This window comes from Pantherophis guttatus, chromosome 1 (genome assembly GCF_059756535.1).
Source record: "Pantherophis guttatus breed Tessera chromosome 1, ASM5975653v1, whole genome shotgun sequence".
Taxonomy (NCBI): Eukaryota; Metazoa; Chordata; class Lepidosauria; order Squamata; family Colubridae; genus Pantherophis; species Pantherophis guttatus.
The window spans coordinates 326,196,243-326,214,938 of NC_142063.1; the positions used below are offsets into that span (position 1 = coordinate 326,196,243).

The window sequence follows — 18,696 nt, forward strand, 5'->3', positions numbered from 1 at the left end:
GACTGGAAGTCCCGTTCCCCCACCATGGGATCTCCTAGCACGGCGTCCTTTTTCCTCTGCCGACTGGAAGTCGGTTCCCCCACCATACAGTCTCCTCCTAGCGCGGCTTCCTTTTTCCTCTACCTGTCCTAACTGAAAGCCCTATCAATTGTGGAGGCGACCAACAACAGGGAGCTGCAGCAGAGGGATGAAAGAGCCACATGCGGCTCCAGAGCCGCGGGTTGCTGACCCCTGGGTGAGTTTATAACACCATGAATTCAGAAATGAATAGATTCAATTTCCAAGTTAGAACTGATGGTTCACTGCTGACCCAAAAGAGGAACAGGAGAGCTCTTACTTAGCAATGGACTCTTCGATAAGGTGATGGTTTTACAGATGGTAGTTATACTAACTTTGAGTCCTGCAGAATGTTAGAAGTCATTATTACTGCTAAAATCCAAACCAGAATGTCCTAGCCCTGGTATAGAGTCAACTTGACTATAAAGCTCTCAATAGTCTACAAGCATCTGGAAGCTGCAGTTGGTCCTCAAATGCTTGGGTATAGCAAAGTATGTCCTCTTAGAACCAACGTTATGTGCTAAGCTGATTTCCAGTAGTTCTTCAGGTGCAATTCCAGTGCTGATCATCACTTTTAAAGCCCTCCATGGCACAGGCCCTGGAGACTTGATAGACATCTGTGGACTACAAAGTGGACATGCTCCAGATCTGTTTGATAAAGAAGTGTCATCCTATGAGGCCTAAGAGGCATGCCTTTTCTATAATGATGCCTGCCCTGTGAGGTAGCTTAGGGCTGGGAAGGTCATGGAATAGGTGGGTTGGTGTGGCACTCTGTTCCGGCAGCTGCTGGAGGAAGGGCAAGTGGGGCGACAAATCTGTTTAAGACCTTTCAGAAAGTCTTAAAAATCTGGATCTTCCTTCAGGCTTTAAAGGCCAGGAAGATAGTGGAACCTGGTTTACCTAAATTGTTCCTTGTTGATTACTTTTCTCAATTGCAGCACCTATGCCAGGGGTCTCCAACATTGGCAACTTTAAGACTTGTGGACTTCAACTCCCAGAATTCCTCAACCAGCAAAACCTCCATGAAATTCTGCCTCCAAGAAAGGCAGTTGAAGTCCACAAGTCTTAAAGCTGCCAAGGTTGGAGACCCCTGATCTATGCTTTGGAAGAACATCTCTCCCTCCCTTCAAAATTCCTCTGGCCCAAATTAAGTTGTGTTTAAAAGAGTCTTGAAAACATGGTTCTTAAGTAAGTGGCTGTTCTTTGTCTATCTTTGGGCTAGAATGGTTGTTCTTTTCCACATTTGGGGTTTCCGATTTGTATTTCATCTATATTTTATTACGGCTTTTGATTGCATGCAGCTATAACAGAGTTATAACTGTGGGCATGTGAGCGTTGCCCTAGCTCAGCTCCAGTGTGCATGTGTGTGCCAGCCAGCTGATTTTTGGGCCTTCCGGGCTCACCGGAAATTGAGAAACGGGTCGTTTCCGGCCTCCAGAGGGCCTCCGGGGTGTGGGGGGGAGGCCGTTTTCACCTTCCCCAGGCTCCAAGAAAGCCTCTGGAGCCTGAGGAGGATGAAAAAGGGGCCTACTGGGCCCATTAGTAACCTTTTTGCCGTCGTGTGCCAAAAGCAGGGGAAGCGCAGGTAGGGGGGTCGCGCATGCATGCGTGGGGGCAGTGCACAGGGGGGGCATTGAATTATGGGTGTGGGCACGCATGCACGTGACCTCCTTGTGCTCCCTCTGCTTTTGGCATGTGATGGCAAAAAGGTTAGCCATCACTGCCCTAGTTCTATTTCAGTTGACTGAAAATATAAAAAGTACATTGTATTTGAAAATACAATAGGCATAACTGTAGGAGGAGGCTCTAGGTCAGGGGTGTCAAACTCAATTTCATTGGGGGCCGCATCAGGGTTGTGTTTGACCTGGGGAGGCAGGGGTGTAGCCAGGGGGGCGTGGCCAGCTCGACGTCACTCGTGTTGGGGGTTCCTGTGGTGGCCAAGAGCTAAGGAAGGACTTCCCTCAGATTCTCCCTCCTTCTCATTATAATCTTTCTTTCCTTCCTTCCTTCCTTCCTTCCTTCCTTCCTTCCTTCCTTCCTTCCTTCCTTCCTTCCTTTCCTTCTTTTTCCTTCTTTTTCCTTCCCTTTTCCTTCTCTTTTCTTCTTCCCTCCCCTCTTTCCTTATTTTTCCTTCCTTGTTCTCTTCCCATCTTTCCTTCTTTTTCCTTGTCTTTCCTCTTTCCCTTTCTCCTTTCCTGTCCCTTCTTGCATGCACAAATGCAAAAGGGGAAACATTTCTCCTTTTGTTTTGTTTTTAGTTTGTTTTGCTAGCGCTCTGCCAGCGAAAACCGAAGGACCGGCCCAAAGTGCCTCTGTCAGCGAAAACGGAGCCCGGGAGGACCACGTGCTGCCCTCCCGAGCTCCTTTTTTCCTGGCAGAGGCACCGTGGCCTGGTCCTTCACTGTTTCCATGGGCCAGATGCAGCCTGCGAGCCTTGAGTTTGACAGCCCTGCTTTAAGCCATGGAAGAGAAAACAGAGAGGAGAAAACAGGCAAAGGGAGCTGGAAATCCTGCCAAAGGAAATCCTGAAGTCTAATGCTGATCAGGTCAATCACAACTGTTTGCTCAGCTCTCAAGACAGTCTGAAAATCTGAAGCTTGTTTATCTATTTATCTATGTATATATTAGATGTCTTTCTACCTTAGTCAAAAGATGCTCAGCAAGTGACAAATCTCATCAACCTCGGCTACAAAATGCATGGTAGACGACAAAGATCAAAATAAAATAAATGATAATTAAAACTACCATATCACACAATCACTTAAAAACCAAAAACAATTATATTTATGAAATCCATGGCACCATCTGAATGTGGCATATGGTTTTCTCTTGATATATATTTGAAAAAGGCCCACCTGTCTCCATCTCTGAGTTTTCTAAACTGAGTTCCGATGAGACAGGCCATGAGAGGTCCCACTCTCCCGTTTGGGACAAAGGGCTCAGCCATGGCTCCAATCCAGATGTCAATATTTTCAGGTGTTCCATAAAGCTTGATGAACTGCTTTGCCAGTTTACGATTGCGAAGGACTACAGCAAGCTGGGCTTCGTTGCTGGGAGCAGAGAGGCCACAAAAACGTCTCCAGGCATTGTACCCTACAAGGAAAAACAAATCATCATTACGGACAGGGAAGTTCCCATATTTTAAAAGGGGGTGGGGTTGTATTTGCATATTCACAGCTGCCATCTTGAGTTTACTCCCCTTCCCCAGGTATCCCTAGTTGCAACTGGTCCTACTTGTGTTGCTGGATTTGCTTAAAAGAGGAAACAAATCTGATGTACCCTCTATACTGGAGTATAAGCCGACCCGATTATAAGCCGAGGCACACAATTTTATCACAAAAAACTGGGAAAACTTATTGACTTGAGTATAAGCCTAGGGTGGGAAATGCAGCAGCTACTGGTAAATTTCAAAAATAAAAATAGATACCAATAAAATTACATTAATTGAGACATCAGTAGGTTAAATATTTTTGAATATTTATTTCATTTATTTTATTTACTCACTCGAGTATAAGCCAAGGGGGGCTTTTTCAGCATAAAAAATGTGCTGAAAAAGTCGGTTTATACTTGAGTATATACGGTATTTTTAAGAATGTAAAAAAAAAAGGTGACTTTCCCACGCAATTATTTCCAGAATGCTATAGGATCTTACATAATAGGCATATTATGGTGTTACATAATAGGCATATTTTTAGTATCTCTGTCAGGCTGGGATTCATTTGGGGTCTATTTTAAAAACTAGTGAAATCATGCATATCAATAGAGTCTGGGCAGGGCAGGGCAAGGTAGGGTAACAGGAAAGGAAAAATGCCCATAGAGTGTAAAAGAGTCTTCTCCTACTTCAGATATGCTGGGACTGCAATTCCCAGAATTCATCAGTTAGCCCTCTTAGAACTCTGGGAGTTATGGTCCCCCCCCCCCCCCAGATCTGGAAGCTATTAGGTTAGAAGGAAGACAAGAATGTGTACATTAATGGAATTACATCTACATGGAGGGAAGTAAGTAGGGGGTACCCCAAGGTTCTGTTTTAGGCCCAGCACCAGTGGTGAAATATGAAATTTGTTACTACCGGTTCTGTGGGCATGTCTTCGTGGGGGGTAATGTGAATGGGTGGATGTGGCCAACTTTTTTTTCTTTACTTTTAAAAACATTTTTTCTACAATCTCTTTGGCCGAAGAGGTTGTAAAAAAAATGCTTCTAAAAGGCTCTGACGATCCCAGCTGAGCCGCATGATCATCAGAGCCTTTTTTTTCTAACCTTTAAAAGCATTTTTTTCGGCTGAAGAGTTTGTAGAAAAAATGCTTTTAAAAGTAAAAAAAAAAAGCCTCTGATGATCATGTGGCTCAGCTGGGCGGTGGGGTGGGGGGGGTGGCGCAGGGATTTTTGCTACCGGATCAGGCGACCAGATCTGAACCGGGAGCATTTCACCCCTGCCCAGCACATCTTCATAAATGATTTAGATGAGGGAATAGCAGGGGACATAAAATCTGCAGACGACACTAAACTGGCAGGAATAGCCAACACCCCACAAGATAGGCTCAAGATTCAGATGGATCTTGAAAGACTTGAGTACTGGGAGCTAACTAACAAAATGAAATTCAGTGTAGAGAAAAGGCTTTACACATAGGCAAGAAAAACCAAAGGTACAGGTAGAGATTAAGTGAAGCCTGGCTCAATAGCAGTAACTAGGGATCTTGGATTGCATTGGCTTTTTTGGCTGCTGCTGAACACTGCTGGCTCATATTTAAGTGTTTGTCCATTACGACTCCAAGATTAACAGAGGGACAAAATCAAGATCATGTGAAGTGTTAGTACCGCTTTATAAAGCCTTAGTAAGGCCACACTTAGAATACTGTGTTGTTTTGGTCACATATTATAAAAAAGATGTAGAGATTCTGAAAAGAGCAACAAAGATGATTAGGGGACTAGAGGCTAAAACGTATGAAGAACAGTTGCAGGAATTGGGTATGTCTAGTCTAGTAAAAAGGAGGACTAGGGTTGAGATGATAGCTGTGTTCCAATATCTGCCAAAAAGAAGAAGGGGGCGGGGGTTCAACCTATTCTCCAAAGCACCTGAAGGCAGGACAAGAAACAATGGATGGAAACTAATCAAGGAGAGAAGCAACCTAGAACTAAGGAGAAATTTCCTAACAGTGAGAATAATTAATCAGTGAAACAGCTTGCCTTCAGAAGTTGTGGGTGCTCCATCATGGGAGGTTTTTAAGAAGAGACTGGTCAGCCACTTATCTGGAATGGTATATCTCCTGCTTGAGCAGGGGGTTGGACTAGAACACCTCCAAGGTCTCTTCCAACTCTGTTATTCTGTTAATCTGGACAGCCTTTCTTAAATTGTTATTCAAAGGACAATGATAAATCTACTTTTACAATAAATCACTCTACCTGGCAAACCATGGTCTCGACCCCTCTGCAGGTTCAGAGCTGATAGATCAAGACCAATATAGTGCAATTGTTCAAAGAGCCGTTCCTGAAGCTCCTCAACCATCATCTGGTCCTGCCTCATCAGCTTGGCATAGTCTGCCATAAAGCCACGGACAATGGGATCAATGCCACCTAGAAGAGAAAAGCAACAGTGGTCTCTGAAAGGAAAGTATCTGCTAACCAAGGCTTCCAGAGCTTTAGACATTTTTTTAATGAATAGCTTGCTTTCTACATTTAAATTCAACATATAACTCTCTGGTATACTCATTTGAGGAGAGTCAGTTAGGTGCGGGTGAGTTCTAATTCCATTCTACTGTAGCTGGGTGACCCTGAGTTGGTCACTCTCTTTCAAACCTAGGCAAAAATATTCTAAAAAATATCTCCAAGAAAAGTACAGAAACTAATGCAGCAGTCAACAAGGACTTAAAGGAGAAAAAGGGGAAAAAAGGAAAAGAAGGAAAGGGGAGGGGAGAGGAGAGGAGGGGAGGGGATTGTGGAAAGAAAGAAAAGGAAAGAAGAAAGGAAAGAAGAAAGAAAGAAAGAAAGAAAGAAAGAAGAAAGAGAAAAAAGGAAGGAAGAAAGAAAGAAAAGAAAAGAAAAGAAAGGAAAAAAGAAAGAAAGAAAGAAGAAAGAAAAAAGGAAAAAAGAAAGAAAGAAAGAAAGAAAGAAAGAAAGAAAGAAAGAAAGAAAGAAAGAAAGAAAGAAAGAATTTGATACATGGTTTAACAGTTTTAAAGCTGCCTTATGATTTATTATTACACTGACACAATTAAGCTGGTCAAAATATATCTATCTTTGTGTTTAGGCTACAACTTTAATCTTCCCTCTCTCTAGTGGCCATGCTGGCATGACTAAACAGGATTAGAACTCAATAACCTGGTCCACATCAAAAATTCATAATCTGTGACCCCATGGTCCTAGTGAGCTCCCCAAATCTTTGAGACTCAGAGCCATTCCGGAAGTAGCTGTTAATTTATCATGTGTAATGTGAAAACTGGTGACATTTACATACTGGTAATACGTGTAGCACAATCATCAGATTAAGTATATGAACATAGTTTAAATTAATCCATTCTAATACACATTTGAATTAAAGGAATGCAAACCACAATTTGGAATGCAGCAGCCAACAAGACATGAAAACGAGGACATCAACTTAGAAAATGTTGCCTATTCTGCTTGCCCCCAGGCAGCCCACCAAGACCCATTGTCTGAAAGAGGCGTTTTCCCAAGGATTTCAGTTCCTCTTTACACTTCTTCCTGGTGGCAGAAGCCTCCAAAGCCCCTCTGGGTGGCAGTGGGTCCCCTGCTTTAGAAATGTCAGTCTCCTTGAAATGTCATTGTAGGGCAGCTCTATGCTTCAGTGAGCCTATGTGGGGGGACGGGGGAGGCAAATTTCTCCATTGTGCAGTAGGGATGAGCAGCATTTAAAGGCTCAAGGCTTTAGAGCAGGGATGTCAAAGTCAGGTGCTTAAATCTGGCCCGTGGGACTGCTCTGGAAACAGTGAAGGACTGGCCCGCGGTGCCTCTGCCAACGAAAAGAGAGCTCAGGAGGGCTGCGTGCGGCCCACCAAAGCTTCGTTATCAGGTGTGACAGTCCCCTGCAACCCTCGGTCACTGAAAACGAAGCTCAGGAGGACCACATGCAGCCCTCCCAAGCTTCATTTTTATTGGCCGAGGGCTCGGGCCAACACAGGCACCCCCAACATGAGTGATGTCAAGCTGGCTACGCCAGTGGTGGGTTTCAAAATTTTTTACTACTGGTTCTGTGGGTGTGGCTTGGTGGGCGTGGCATGGCTTGGTGGGCGTGGCAGGGGAAGGATACTGTAAAATTTCCCTTCCTACCCCACTCCAGGGGAAGGATACTGCAAAATCCCCATTTCCTCCCAATCAGCTGGGACTTGGGAGGCAAATAATAGATGGGGGGCAGGGCCAGTCAGAATTTTTACTACTGGTTCTCCGAACTACTCAAAATTTCCACTACCGGTTTTCCAGAACTGGTCAGAACCTGCTGAAACCCACCTCTGGGCTATGTCCACACAGGCCACCGAGGTCAAACACAACCCTGATACATCCCTCAATGAAATCAAGTTTGACACCCCTGCTTTAGAGAATGTCATATATAGGCAAGTCAAACTGATGGGTGGGCCCAGGATTTTTTTTTAATATTTTGTATCGGGGGTGGGAAAGTCTGGGCAGGGTTTTACTTTTACTTTTACTGGGCAGGTACTAGCAATGAGTGTATGCTTCCTGGATCAAAGCTGCAGGATTGCATCAGGCAGGTTTGGGGCATCTTCACTAACTTCACTTGTTGCATTCTAACCCACACTAGAAGGATCTAGAACACTTTCGCCTGATTCGCCAGTTGCAGCCCTTTCTGGATCGGGACGCCCTGCGCACGGTCACTCATGCCCTTGTTACTTCCCGGTTGGACTATTGTAATGCTCTCTACATGGGGCTCCCCTTGAAGAGCACTCGGAGGCTCCAACTGGTCCAGAATGCGGCTGCGCGGGTGGTTATGGGCGCAACCCGTTATGCCCATGTGACACCCCTCCTGCGCGAGCTGCACTGGCTCCCGGTGGTCTTCCGGGTGCGATTCAAGGTGTTGGTTACCACCTTTAAAGCACTCCATGGCATAGGACCCGGGTATCTCCGAGACCGTCTTCTGCCACCAATAGCCTCCCACCGACCAGTTCGTTCCCACAGAGAGGGTCTCCTCAGGGTGCCATCAGCCAAGTTATGTCGGCTGGCGACGCCCAGGGGGAGGGCCTTCTCTGTGGGAGCCCCAGCCCTGTGGAATGAACTGCCCCCGGAAATTCGTAAGATCTCCGACCTCCGGGTGTTTCGCTGCGCATTGAAGACCCTGTTGTTCCGCCAGGCCGGACTATCAACACAATAGTTTTAAATTGGGGTATTTAAATTTATTGGGGTTTTAAATTTGAGCCACTTATTTAATTATTTTAAATTTTATATCATTGTTTTGTCTGTGTTTTTAAATAGGCTGTACACCGCCCTGAGTCCTTCGGGAGAAGGGCGGTATAGAAATAAAATTATTATTATTATTATTATTATTATTATTATTATTATTATTATTATTATTATTATTACTTTGGTGGAGTTTATTATCTTGTGAAAAGAAAGCATTAGATATCTGTGATGGGTTTGTAAGACTTTACCCTACAGAGATTAGGCATATTGATAGCAACGAGCTATGCAAATAGTACAGCTTGCCTCAAACCTGCCTCTACTTTAGGACAGGAAAAGCTAAATTAAAAGATGGGCGTGACCAGGGGTGAAATGCTCCCGGTTCTGATCGGATCGCCCGATCAGGTAGCAATGGAGGCAGGTGGTTCGGCTGAAGAGGTTATAGAAAAAATGTTTTTGAAAGGAATAAAAGCTTCTGCCGATCAGGCAAGTCAGCTGGGATCGTCAGAGGCTTTAAAAGCATTTTTGTACAACCTCTTCAGCCGAAGAGGTTGTAGAAAAAATGGTTTTAAAAGTAACCAAAAAAAAAAAAGTTGGCCACGCCCACTCAGTCATATTACCACCACCACCAAGCCAAGCCCACAGAACGGGTAGTAACAAATTTTACATTTCACCGCTGGGCGTGACCCATATTCCATGACAACATTTTTACAATATTTTAACATTTAGGAAAAACAACATCAAGTCTGAGATTTAGAGTTGCTCATTTCCTGTTCTTCAAAAATGATTGTTTCTAGGAGCATTGGATAGTTCCAATAGACTGCGCTTTTAACAGGCTTGGATTCATTTCTCAAGAAATGGTCAGGATCTTAGAGAAACCCAGCTCAGGAGGGTTAAGCCAGAGACCCAACTTACCTTCCGCCACAATCCTCCATGGAGCCATAAAAGTGAGATGAAGTGGAGTCTTGGAAAAGGGAAGAGAGTTCTGGAATTTCTCATCCAGGCGGGGTACAAAGGGTGGGACAGTACCATGCCCAAATCGGAAGGCCAAGGAGAAAACGTTTGAGATGGAGGGGTCCACATTCTTATTGTAGCCTCTATACGCAGGTAACCGTTTATAGAATTCGTTGCCCAGAAGTAGAGGTAGGTAATCTCTGTATGTGAATATCTGCAATGATACAAAGACAATGTAAGCCCCAAAGGCCTCAGCCTGCTTATTTATTTTCTTTATTTACTCCTATCTGATGACTTAATACCAAGAGTATTCTGAGCATTCAGAAAGTAAGGACAAATTATAAACCAATTTAAGAAACAATGGTAGGTCTTTTGATCTGATTCGACATCAACATTGTGTAATTCTTTCGCTTTTTGAAAATAGTGTAGCCAAATATCCAGTTTTATATCCTGCATGACTCCCAGCAAATCTGGGTAGTTTACAAATTGTTTAAAATATTAAGAACAAACAACCCAAAACAAAAAGAAGTGTAAAGATGGCATTATGACAAAACCAAATGGGAACAAAGGAAAACACCATTAAAAGGAGGTGTAAATCATTCTCACCAAAGGCCCAGGTGAAGAGCTAAACTTTTGGGCTGGGGGGAAATGGGGGTTTTGAAGGGAGTTTCATTGTAGAGGGCAGGCACTGCTTTACAGGAAGCACCAGCTTATCCAGATTTCCTTTTTAAAGTGTGCCCTTCGGTACCCTCCATCCTCTAGAACAGGGGTGTCAAACTCGCATCGTCACTGCATCGTCACATGACATATCGTGATTTTTTTCCCCTTTGCTAAACCGGGCGTGGGCCAGCACGTGACGCATCCAGCCTGCGGGCCACAAGTTTGACAGCCCTGCTCTAGAAGAGTCACTTTTCTGCCTGCCATCTGGCTTGCAAAATTCCATACAATTCAAACTACTACAGTGTTTCCTAACCTTAGGAACTTTAAAATGTGTGGACTTCACTTCTCAGAATTCCCCAGCCAACATACTAGTCTTGACTAGTCTTCTGACAATTTAGGGGACAAGTGTGAAGGAAGTAATGCTCAACAGCAACTTGCAGAAATCTGCATCTAACTCAACACTGCCTTCATTTATAAAATCCTCTCCAGGAGATTTACTCAGTCCTAAAGATGAGGGGAAAAACTCTCTCTCTTACATCACACTGGCTTGTTTTCACTTGGGGGTGAAGAATCAGACCGGGCAATTTCCTCACTCTTGATAGATAGCATCAATCAGCCACAGCTAAAGCACAAAATGTCCTCCCTTCACTACTACACAGTGGTGATTAGTGGCTCTAGTAAGTCAATGACTCTCATAAATTATGAGTCAGAGGAACAGGGTAAAATGGAGAACAGTGAGAAAAGCACCATTCTGACATCTTAAGACACCAGCCAGTGGTGGAATTCAATTTTTTTTTACTACTGGTTCTGTGGGTGTGATTTGGTGGGCGTGGTGTTGCTTGATGGGTGTGACAGGGGAAGGATACTGCAAAATCCCTCCCCACTCCTGGGGCCAGCCAGAGGTGGTATTTGCCGGTTCCCTGAACTACTCAAAATTTCCTCTACTGGTTCTCCAGAACCTGTCAGAACCTGCTGAATAGCACCTCTGATACCAGCATCAAGAAGTAGTGGATAAAATCCTTTAAGGGAAAGGAAAAACATATTTTCAGACACTGGTAGCATTTATTTCTATCTTGTACTTTGCCCTCTCTGGCCAAATCAACAATAGAATTACCTTAATAAATGAACTGATCTTCTGGTCTTATATTCCATTCTTGACAATTGAAACCATTGAAAAAAGAATGGCTGTTGCTTCTATTGAAGTGAGATTTTTTTTGTGGCTTGACTACATCTACCATCTATTGTCCAGTGGGATTTGTTTCAGTAAGGTAAAGCATTCAGTATATTAACCCTATGTTTTAGAATTCCATGTGTTATTTGAGGCATTTATAAATATTATAAATAGAGTAACTAGCTATTTTCTGAAATGTGCTAACTTAGACAGCAAAAGAGGTGCATGTATGTTGTCCTTAATAGTGGAAAGTTCCCTTTGAATATTAAGAACAAGCCATGCAAGAGAAAAGATTGGACAAGGCTTTTTTTTTCCTTTATTCATTTATTTTCTATCTGAAAAAAACTCTATTTTGGACAGAGTATTCAGTTCTGCAATATCTCTTTGGCTACTGTTGTATAATGAAGGGACCAAACAACATTCCTGGGTCAGCCAGAGACAGTTTTATTGCGCAAGGTTCAGAGCCAGATTTGTACCTGAAGCTTTGAACAAGGAAAGAGCTTTGATACCTCTGTTTTTATACATTTCTAAGACAAAGGATTCGGTGAGATCATGCCTTTTCCATATATGGTTACATACATCCGATTTTCCCTATATGGTTACATACATTTGATAATATGTTCAACTAATTACTAAACCATTAGTAAACCATTATTTTTAGTTTATAAGATTATCTTTAGCTAGACAACCTTTCTTAAGTGCTGTGGTTGCTAATGGGAAATTTACTGCTGTCCTTGGGTAAATTTATTGGATTAAGTAACTCTTTGTAACATATATGTCCTTGTGTCATTCACAGTGAGGTCACTCAGATGTTTTCCATATGGCTGTCCTTCCGTGACATCTAGGTCTCATCAGAAGATATATTACCACTTAATGGGGTTTAGCTGATTTTTAATATAATCTCCAAGCAAGCACTTTTCTCTCTTATATTAATGTGAATAGAGAGGGTCCTTTAGAGATCATGTAACTGACCCTGTATGATTCCTTCTTTTATCCACATTACTACTGCTGTGTAAACAAAATGCTATGTAAAAGCAGCAAAAGCTGTGAGATAAACATGAGAACATTCAATACCTGATTTAAAGCACCAATGATCTTCCGTGTTTCTTGATAGAGTCTCTCTCCATTCCAATGGGGATTCAACTTCTTCAGTTCCCCGGCTATCCGGTTGTGCTCCCGAAGAAAGAGAGTGTGAATAGCTATCAGTCCCAGGTTTTCATCGACCCTTGCATCGCCTGCAAAGTTAAACCATGACATGTTCTGTTTGGTTGTAGCAATTAAAGCAAACAATCTAAAATAAATAATCTATACATTTCAGAAAGGAAACTGGAGAATGTTAATCCTTTCAGGATTACCCCCTGCAATCTAGAGGTTATGTGGATTTTTGCAGCCTAAATCTGGTACCCCTAAGTAAGGGAATTTGGCTGGAACATGTTGAACGTTGGTTGTGAAAGGAGGCATCTGTCCCAGGGATGTTCACAGGGAAGGGTATAAAAAATGTTGTCCATAACTGTGCAACTGAAATCTCTATGTGGAACTTCCAGCTGTGGCTTTCCAGAATTTCAAGAGGGCCTTTTCTTGTTCCTCCTGAAGTTGTGGGAGATGTAACCTGGGGATCTTCTGACTGCCAGATAGACTCTTATACAACTAACCTCTAATTCCTCTCTGCCTCTTCTTATATCATCAGAGTGTTACCTATTTCAGAAGGTAAGAAGGTGTCCAGCTCAGGTCATGTCCCTAGTGCAGGGGTGGGCAAATATGGCCCCTTTATGACCTGTGGACTTCAACTCCCAGAATTCCTGAGCCAGCTTGGCTGTCTCAGGAATTCTGGGAGTTGAAGTCCACAGGTTGTAAAAGGGCCACAGTTGTCAACCCCTGCCCTAGTGTGATTAATTACTAGGGATGTTAAAGCTGAATTTCTGCATCCAAAAAACACATCTTGGCCATGCTGGGCTATGGATCTTTACCAAAGCAGGATATTAGGGGACATTATCCAGTGTTATTCTGCGTAAGCAGGGGGTTGGACTAGATGGCCTCTACGTTGCATACTTCATCCCGCCATTCACATATAACTTACATGCAATGCCCCAGAACGGAATACACAATATGCCTGATTTATTAATTTTTTAAAAATAAAGTTCTATAAAAGTTCTTAAAAATTTGACTCTTCTCCCAGGCCTTGGGTCAGATTGGACGGCAAATCCTGTGGGTTGTGTTACTTTTAAAAACAAACAGTTCTTCTTCCAAATGCCTACGTTATTATCTGTGCTTGTTAGTACAAGTAGTCCTCGACTTATGACCACAATTGAGTCCAAAATTTCTGTTGTCAAGTGAGACACTTGTTAAGTGAATTTTGCTCCATTTTATGACCTTTCTGGCCACAGTTGTTAAGTGAATCACGGCAGTTGATAAGTTAGTAACACAGTTGTTAAGTAAATAGCGGTCCAGTTGGAGTAAAAATGATATACAAATACAGGTAGTCCTTGACTTACAACTACAATTGAGCCTAGAATTTATGTTGCTAAGTGAGAAATTTATTGAGTTTTGTCCCATTTTACGACATTTCTTGCTCCATATGTTAAGTAAATTAGTAACTTGGTTAAGTGAATCTGGCTTCCCCAATGACTTTGCTTGTCAAAAGTTCACAGATGTTGATCACATGACCTTGGGACACGGCAAAGGTCATAAGTATGAACCAGTTGCCAAGCATCTGAATTTTGGTCACATGACCATAGGGATGGCTATAAAGCAGGGGTGTCAAACTCGATTTCATTGGGGGCCACATCAGGGTTGTGTTTGACCTCAGGGAGCCAGGTGGGCATGGCCAAGGTGGGCATGGCCAACTCAACGTCACTCTTGGGCTGCCTGTGGCGGCCCAAGTGTTCTGTCAGTGAAAATGGAGCTCGAGTGGGCTGCACGCAGCCTCCCCTAGTTCCGCTTTCGCTGGCAGAGGCACCGCGGGCCACTCCTTTGCTTTTTCCAGGCCACAACGGCACTGAAAAAAGCGATTTATGACCATTTTTTATAATTACAACCTTTATTGTGAAAAATGGTCATAAATTGCTTTTTCAGTGCCGTTGTAACTTTGAACAGTCACTAAATGAACTGTTGTAAGTGGAGGACTACCTGTAATATTCTTATTGCTGAACCCCTCACAGAGTCACTTTGATGCTGGGTGGTCTTATAAATTGAATACATTAATTAAACAAATAAATACCTGCTTTAAAACATGGGATTTTGGCAGTTTTATTTGTATGAAGACAGAGGCTATTGGAGTTGATCTCAAAAGGCAGAAAGGACAGTCCGGCATCGGTGAAGTTCTGATTGATTGCCATGAGACCAAGTGAGTTGGTTTGGTTCCTCAAACTCCTTGCTAGTTGCTCTTGACTCCCATACACAGCACTGGCATCCATGAATGAGGTGATTGCATTGAGCTGCTCACGGACAAATGTTGTGGGGTTGCACGCTGCAGCTGTCCTAACAAACGGCAGACAGATGCCCGGAGTCTTAATCCGTGGATCTCCAGGGGGGATCTGTATAAAAAGGTCACTAAGTCAAAACATCCACATGTTTGTGATCCCAGTCTAATCCTTATTATAAGGTAAAGGTAAAGGTTCCCCTTGCAAATACAAGCTAGTTGTTCCCAACTCTAGGGGGCGGTGCTCATCTCTGTTTCAAAGCTGAAGAGCCAACGCTGTCCGAAGACGTCTCTGTGGTCATCCCAACGACCGGTAAGATCCCACAGAGTTGGTCTCCTCCGGGTCCCGTCAGCTAAACAATGCCAGCTGGCGGGCCCGCGGGGGAGGGCCTTCTCTGTGGCTGCCCCAGCTCTCTGGAACCAGTTACCTCCTGAGGTCCGGACCATCCCCACCCTATTGGCCTTCCGAAAAGCGGTGAAGACCTGGCTTTTCCGGCAGGCCTGGGGCCGTTGATCTCGCTCTTGCGATCCGGCGAGATCCAGCCATGAATGGCGTGAATGGGTTTTAATGTTTTTAATGTTTTTAATTTTTAAATGTTTTTTATAATGATTTTAAATGCATTGTGAGCCACCCTAAGTCTTCGGAGAGGGGCGGCATACAAATTGAATTAATAAATAATAAATAAATAAATGACTAAACGCTAGAGGCACACGGAATGCTGTTACCTTCCCACCAAAGGTGGTCCCTATTTTTCTACTTGCATTTTTTACGGGCTTTTGAACTGCTAGGTTGGCAGAAGCTGGGACAAGTAACGGGAGCTCACCCCATTACGCGGCACTAGGGATTCAAATGGCTGAACTGCTGACCTTTCAATTGACAAGCTCAGCATCTTAGCCACTGAGCCACCGCATTCCTTATCTGCATCATACCTGAACTCTTTTTAAAAAATGTTATTAATGTTATCATAATATTAAATGAAAATGAAAATAAAAGTGATAGAAAAATAGGAAAGAGAGAGAAAGGGGAAAGAAAGCTGTAGGTACGGGGTGGAAAGGAATAAAATATAGAATACAATAACAGCCTCAGCCTTTTTACTTTACCAATTTAAAGCATTATATCTGAACTCTTAATAAAATAAAATAAAAAATAATTAATGAATTAATGAATTGTTTTTATTTTAAGAGTTTGGGCATAAGGCTTTAAGTTGGTAAAGTAAATGGTTGAGATTTAATTAATTAATTCATTAATTGAAAAGAAAACGAAAATACAAAAATCTCAAAGGGCAGACTTTTTCCGCTGTCCATTTTCTACGTTTCTATATTTTTCAGGTTCTGGCAGTTAAAAATAAACATGCTTTTAAATACTTCGATTGTTCAGTTGATTTTTAATAAATGGTTTTTTTAAAAAGTGTTTTTAAAATTATTTTTGAATCTTGTGAGATTTCAAGTCTAATAAGAGGCCAGCAAGTCGGTGAAAGAGCTTGTATTTCACACCCTGAAAACTTAGCTTTTCAGCATAGTTTGTCAACCAACTTATTTGATTCACTTATAGTCAATGAACTACATGGGTCCAGAAAATAAGATAAGATTATTTCAGGGTTCAAAAAAATGTAAGATAGGGTCTTATTTTGGGGGAAACACGGTATCTATCTATCTATCTATCTATCTATCTATCTATCTATCTATCTATCTATCATCTGCCTGTCATCAATCAATCCATTCATATATCATCTCTGTCTCTCCCTCTCATAATCATCATCATCATCATCATTAGAAAAATATAAAAGAGCCATGGTGGTGGAATGGTTACAATGAAGTATTGCAGGCTAAGTCTGCTCACTACCAGCAATTTGATCTTGATTGGCTCCAGGTTGACTCAGTCTTCCATCCTTCCTGAAATGAGGACCCAGATTGTTGGGGGCAATATGCTGATTGTGTAAACTACTTAGAGAATGCTGTAAAGCACTCTGAAGTGATATATAAGTGATATATAAGTCTAAGTGCTATAAAAAGTCTTTATTATGGCCAGAGGTCGCATAACTCTTGTTAATTATTTTAAAGAGACACTACTGTATTTTAAAGATACTATTTTAAACTATTTTAAAGAGACACAATTTTTATGTTCACCTTATCAAAACCAGGGAAAAATTCTCCTCAGAAGGAGGATCTCTCAAAGTTAAAATTGATCTGTGGCTATACCATGCTATACTTTTTCCCCCCAGAGCAGAGTTTTTATTACCTTAATTGGAAAGTCAGGGGGTGCATAATTGCAACAAGAATCACAGTGGACATTATCTATGTTGGCTGGGCTCTCAGGAGCTAAGTCCAAGTTATGGTCAATCCATTGCCCAAAATGCATGAATGCAAGAGAGCGTTGGTCATCAGGAGTCACATTCTCATTGGAAGTTGTGATGATCTCATTAGACACTAGCCGTACCTGCAAGGAAACCCCCAAAGTGGATCAGATAAGCAATTCTAATCTGTTTGGATTGAAATCCCTCAGTTTCCTAAGTGTTCTCTCCTTGGAATCCAGGTCATACAAAAGGAAATTAAAACTAGGGTAACTCTGGGCAACTATAAGTTTAAAAATAAAAAGTTAAAATTAGATATTAAAACTAAGGACACATGGGGAGGGCAAGGGCAGAGTGGGGGTGAGCGGGATCTATTATTACTCATCCTTGAGTGTCGGTGAATGCTGGCATGTCACCCAAAACATCGTAGTGTGTCACCTTTGACACCCATGTCATAGATTTGCCATCACTGATCTAACCGCAGCATAAACGTGCCACAACAACCTATTTTTTCTATTGTGTCCTTATAAAGTTCTCCCCAATCCATCCTCTAAGGACTGTCTTTCAATCTTGGCAACTTAAAGGCATGTGGACTTCAATTCCCAGAATTCCCCAGCCAGCATGCTAGCCTAGGGAATTCTGGGAGTTGAAGTCCACACATCTTCAAGCCAAAGATTGAGACATTCCGTTCTAAGGTAAACAATACACAATGGCAACTGGGGGCATGATCTAACCCACTTCATTAACCATATTATTGATGGTAAACTCAGGTGATTTGGAGAGGAGTGGGATGATGAACTAGCCCAGTTGCTACTGGCCACTTTAGACTGGTATAGGTATTGCTTTACAAGGGTCACCTCATCCTATGCTAAAGTCCACGATGGTTTTACCAGTGTCCCCTGATAGTTCTCCAACTACAGGCTCAATCCAAACAGGTAATTGACTTCCCATCACTTACCAGAGGGAGAGGATGTCCATGATAAAGTTGTCCCGCAATTAGTCCTCTTGGAAGGGATATGCCATCTTCATATTCTGCTGGAAGCCAGCGTGCGTAGGCATGATTGGCTACTCCAAAATGTGGGTGCTCCCTAGAATGGGAAAATAATGTAATGCATGGGATGTCTTTCAGGGAGGTCTCCCTCATTGAATCAAATATGCTGGAACAATCATCTCTGTACAAAAATTACCTCTTTTACCTCCCTGAAGGTTGAAGTTTATCTAATGGGCAGGTTTTATTCTTCCCTGAATGTTGAACAAAATGAAACCCCTGTGTAAATATCCATTTTGAGAAACTGTAACTGATTAAATGCGCTGCTGGAAAGCTTGTTTTAAAACTCCCCCTTAAGATTAACCATGAAATGAAATGAAGCTTAAAACCTAAAATGATTTAGGCTAGAAATAAACAATTCCATACAGAGCTTCTGATACTGATTGCCATTAACGCTAATGATCCAATGGTGCCGGTATTTTTAAAAGAGGAAATTAAAAGGAGTCTGGAGGCTAAACCACAGGAAGAATGGTTGCAGGAATTGGGTATGTCTAATCTAGTGAAAAGAAATACTAGGGATGATATGATGGCATGTTTGAGGGGCTGCCACAAAAAGAAGATGAGGTCAAGCTATTCTCCAAAGCACCAGAAGGCAAAATAAGAAGCAATGGATGGAAACTAATCAAGGAGAGAAGCAACCTAGAACTAAGGAGAAATTCCCTGACAGTGAGAACAATAAATCAGTGGAACTTGTGGAAGCTCATCTCTGGAGGCTTTTAAAAAGAGACTGGCT

At 42.4% G+C, this 18,696-nt stretch overlaps 1 protein-coding gene across 1 annotated transcript in view; it reads right to left on the minus strand.

The window, feature by feature from the left end:
• The window catches only part of LOC117667550 (eosinophil peroxidase-like), a 38,404-nt gene that overhangs the window by 2,491 nt on the left and 17,217 nt on the right, over positions 1-18,696 (minus strand). Inside the window, exons 6-12 of the mRNA XM_034420992.3 lie at positions 17,874-18,003; positions 16,864-17,061; positions 14,424-14,739; positions 12,281-12,441; positions 9,337-9,589; positions 5,458-5,628; positions 2,913-3,150 (exon numbers count right to left, since the gene is read on the minus strand). Of these exons, the coding sequence (XP_034276883.1) occupies positions 2,913-3,150; positions 5,458-5,628; positions 9,337-9,589; positions 12,281-12,441; positions 14,424-14,739; positions 16,864-17,061; positions 17,874-18,003 (1,467 nt within the window). The remainder of the gene's footprint in view (positions 1-2,912; positions 3,151-5,457; positions 5,629-9,336; positions 9,590-12,280; positions 12,442-14,423; positions 14,740-16,863; positions 17,062-17,873; positions 18,004-18,696) is intronic.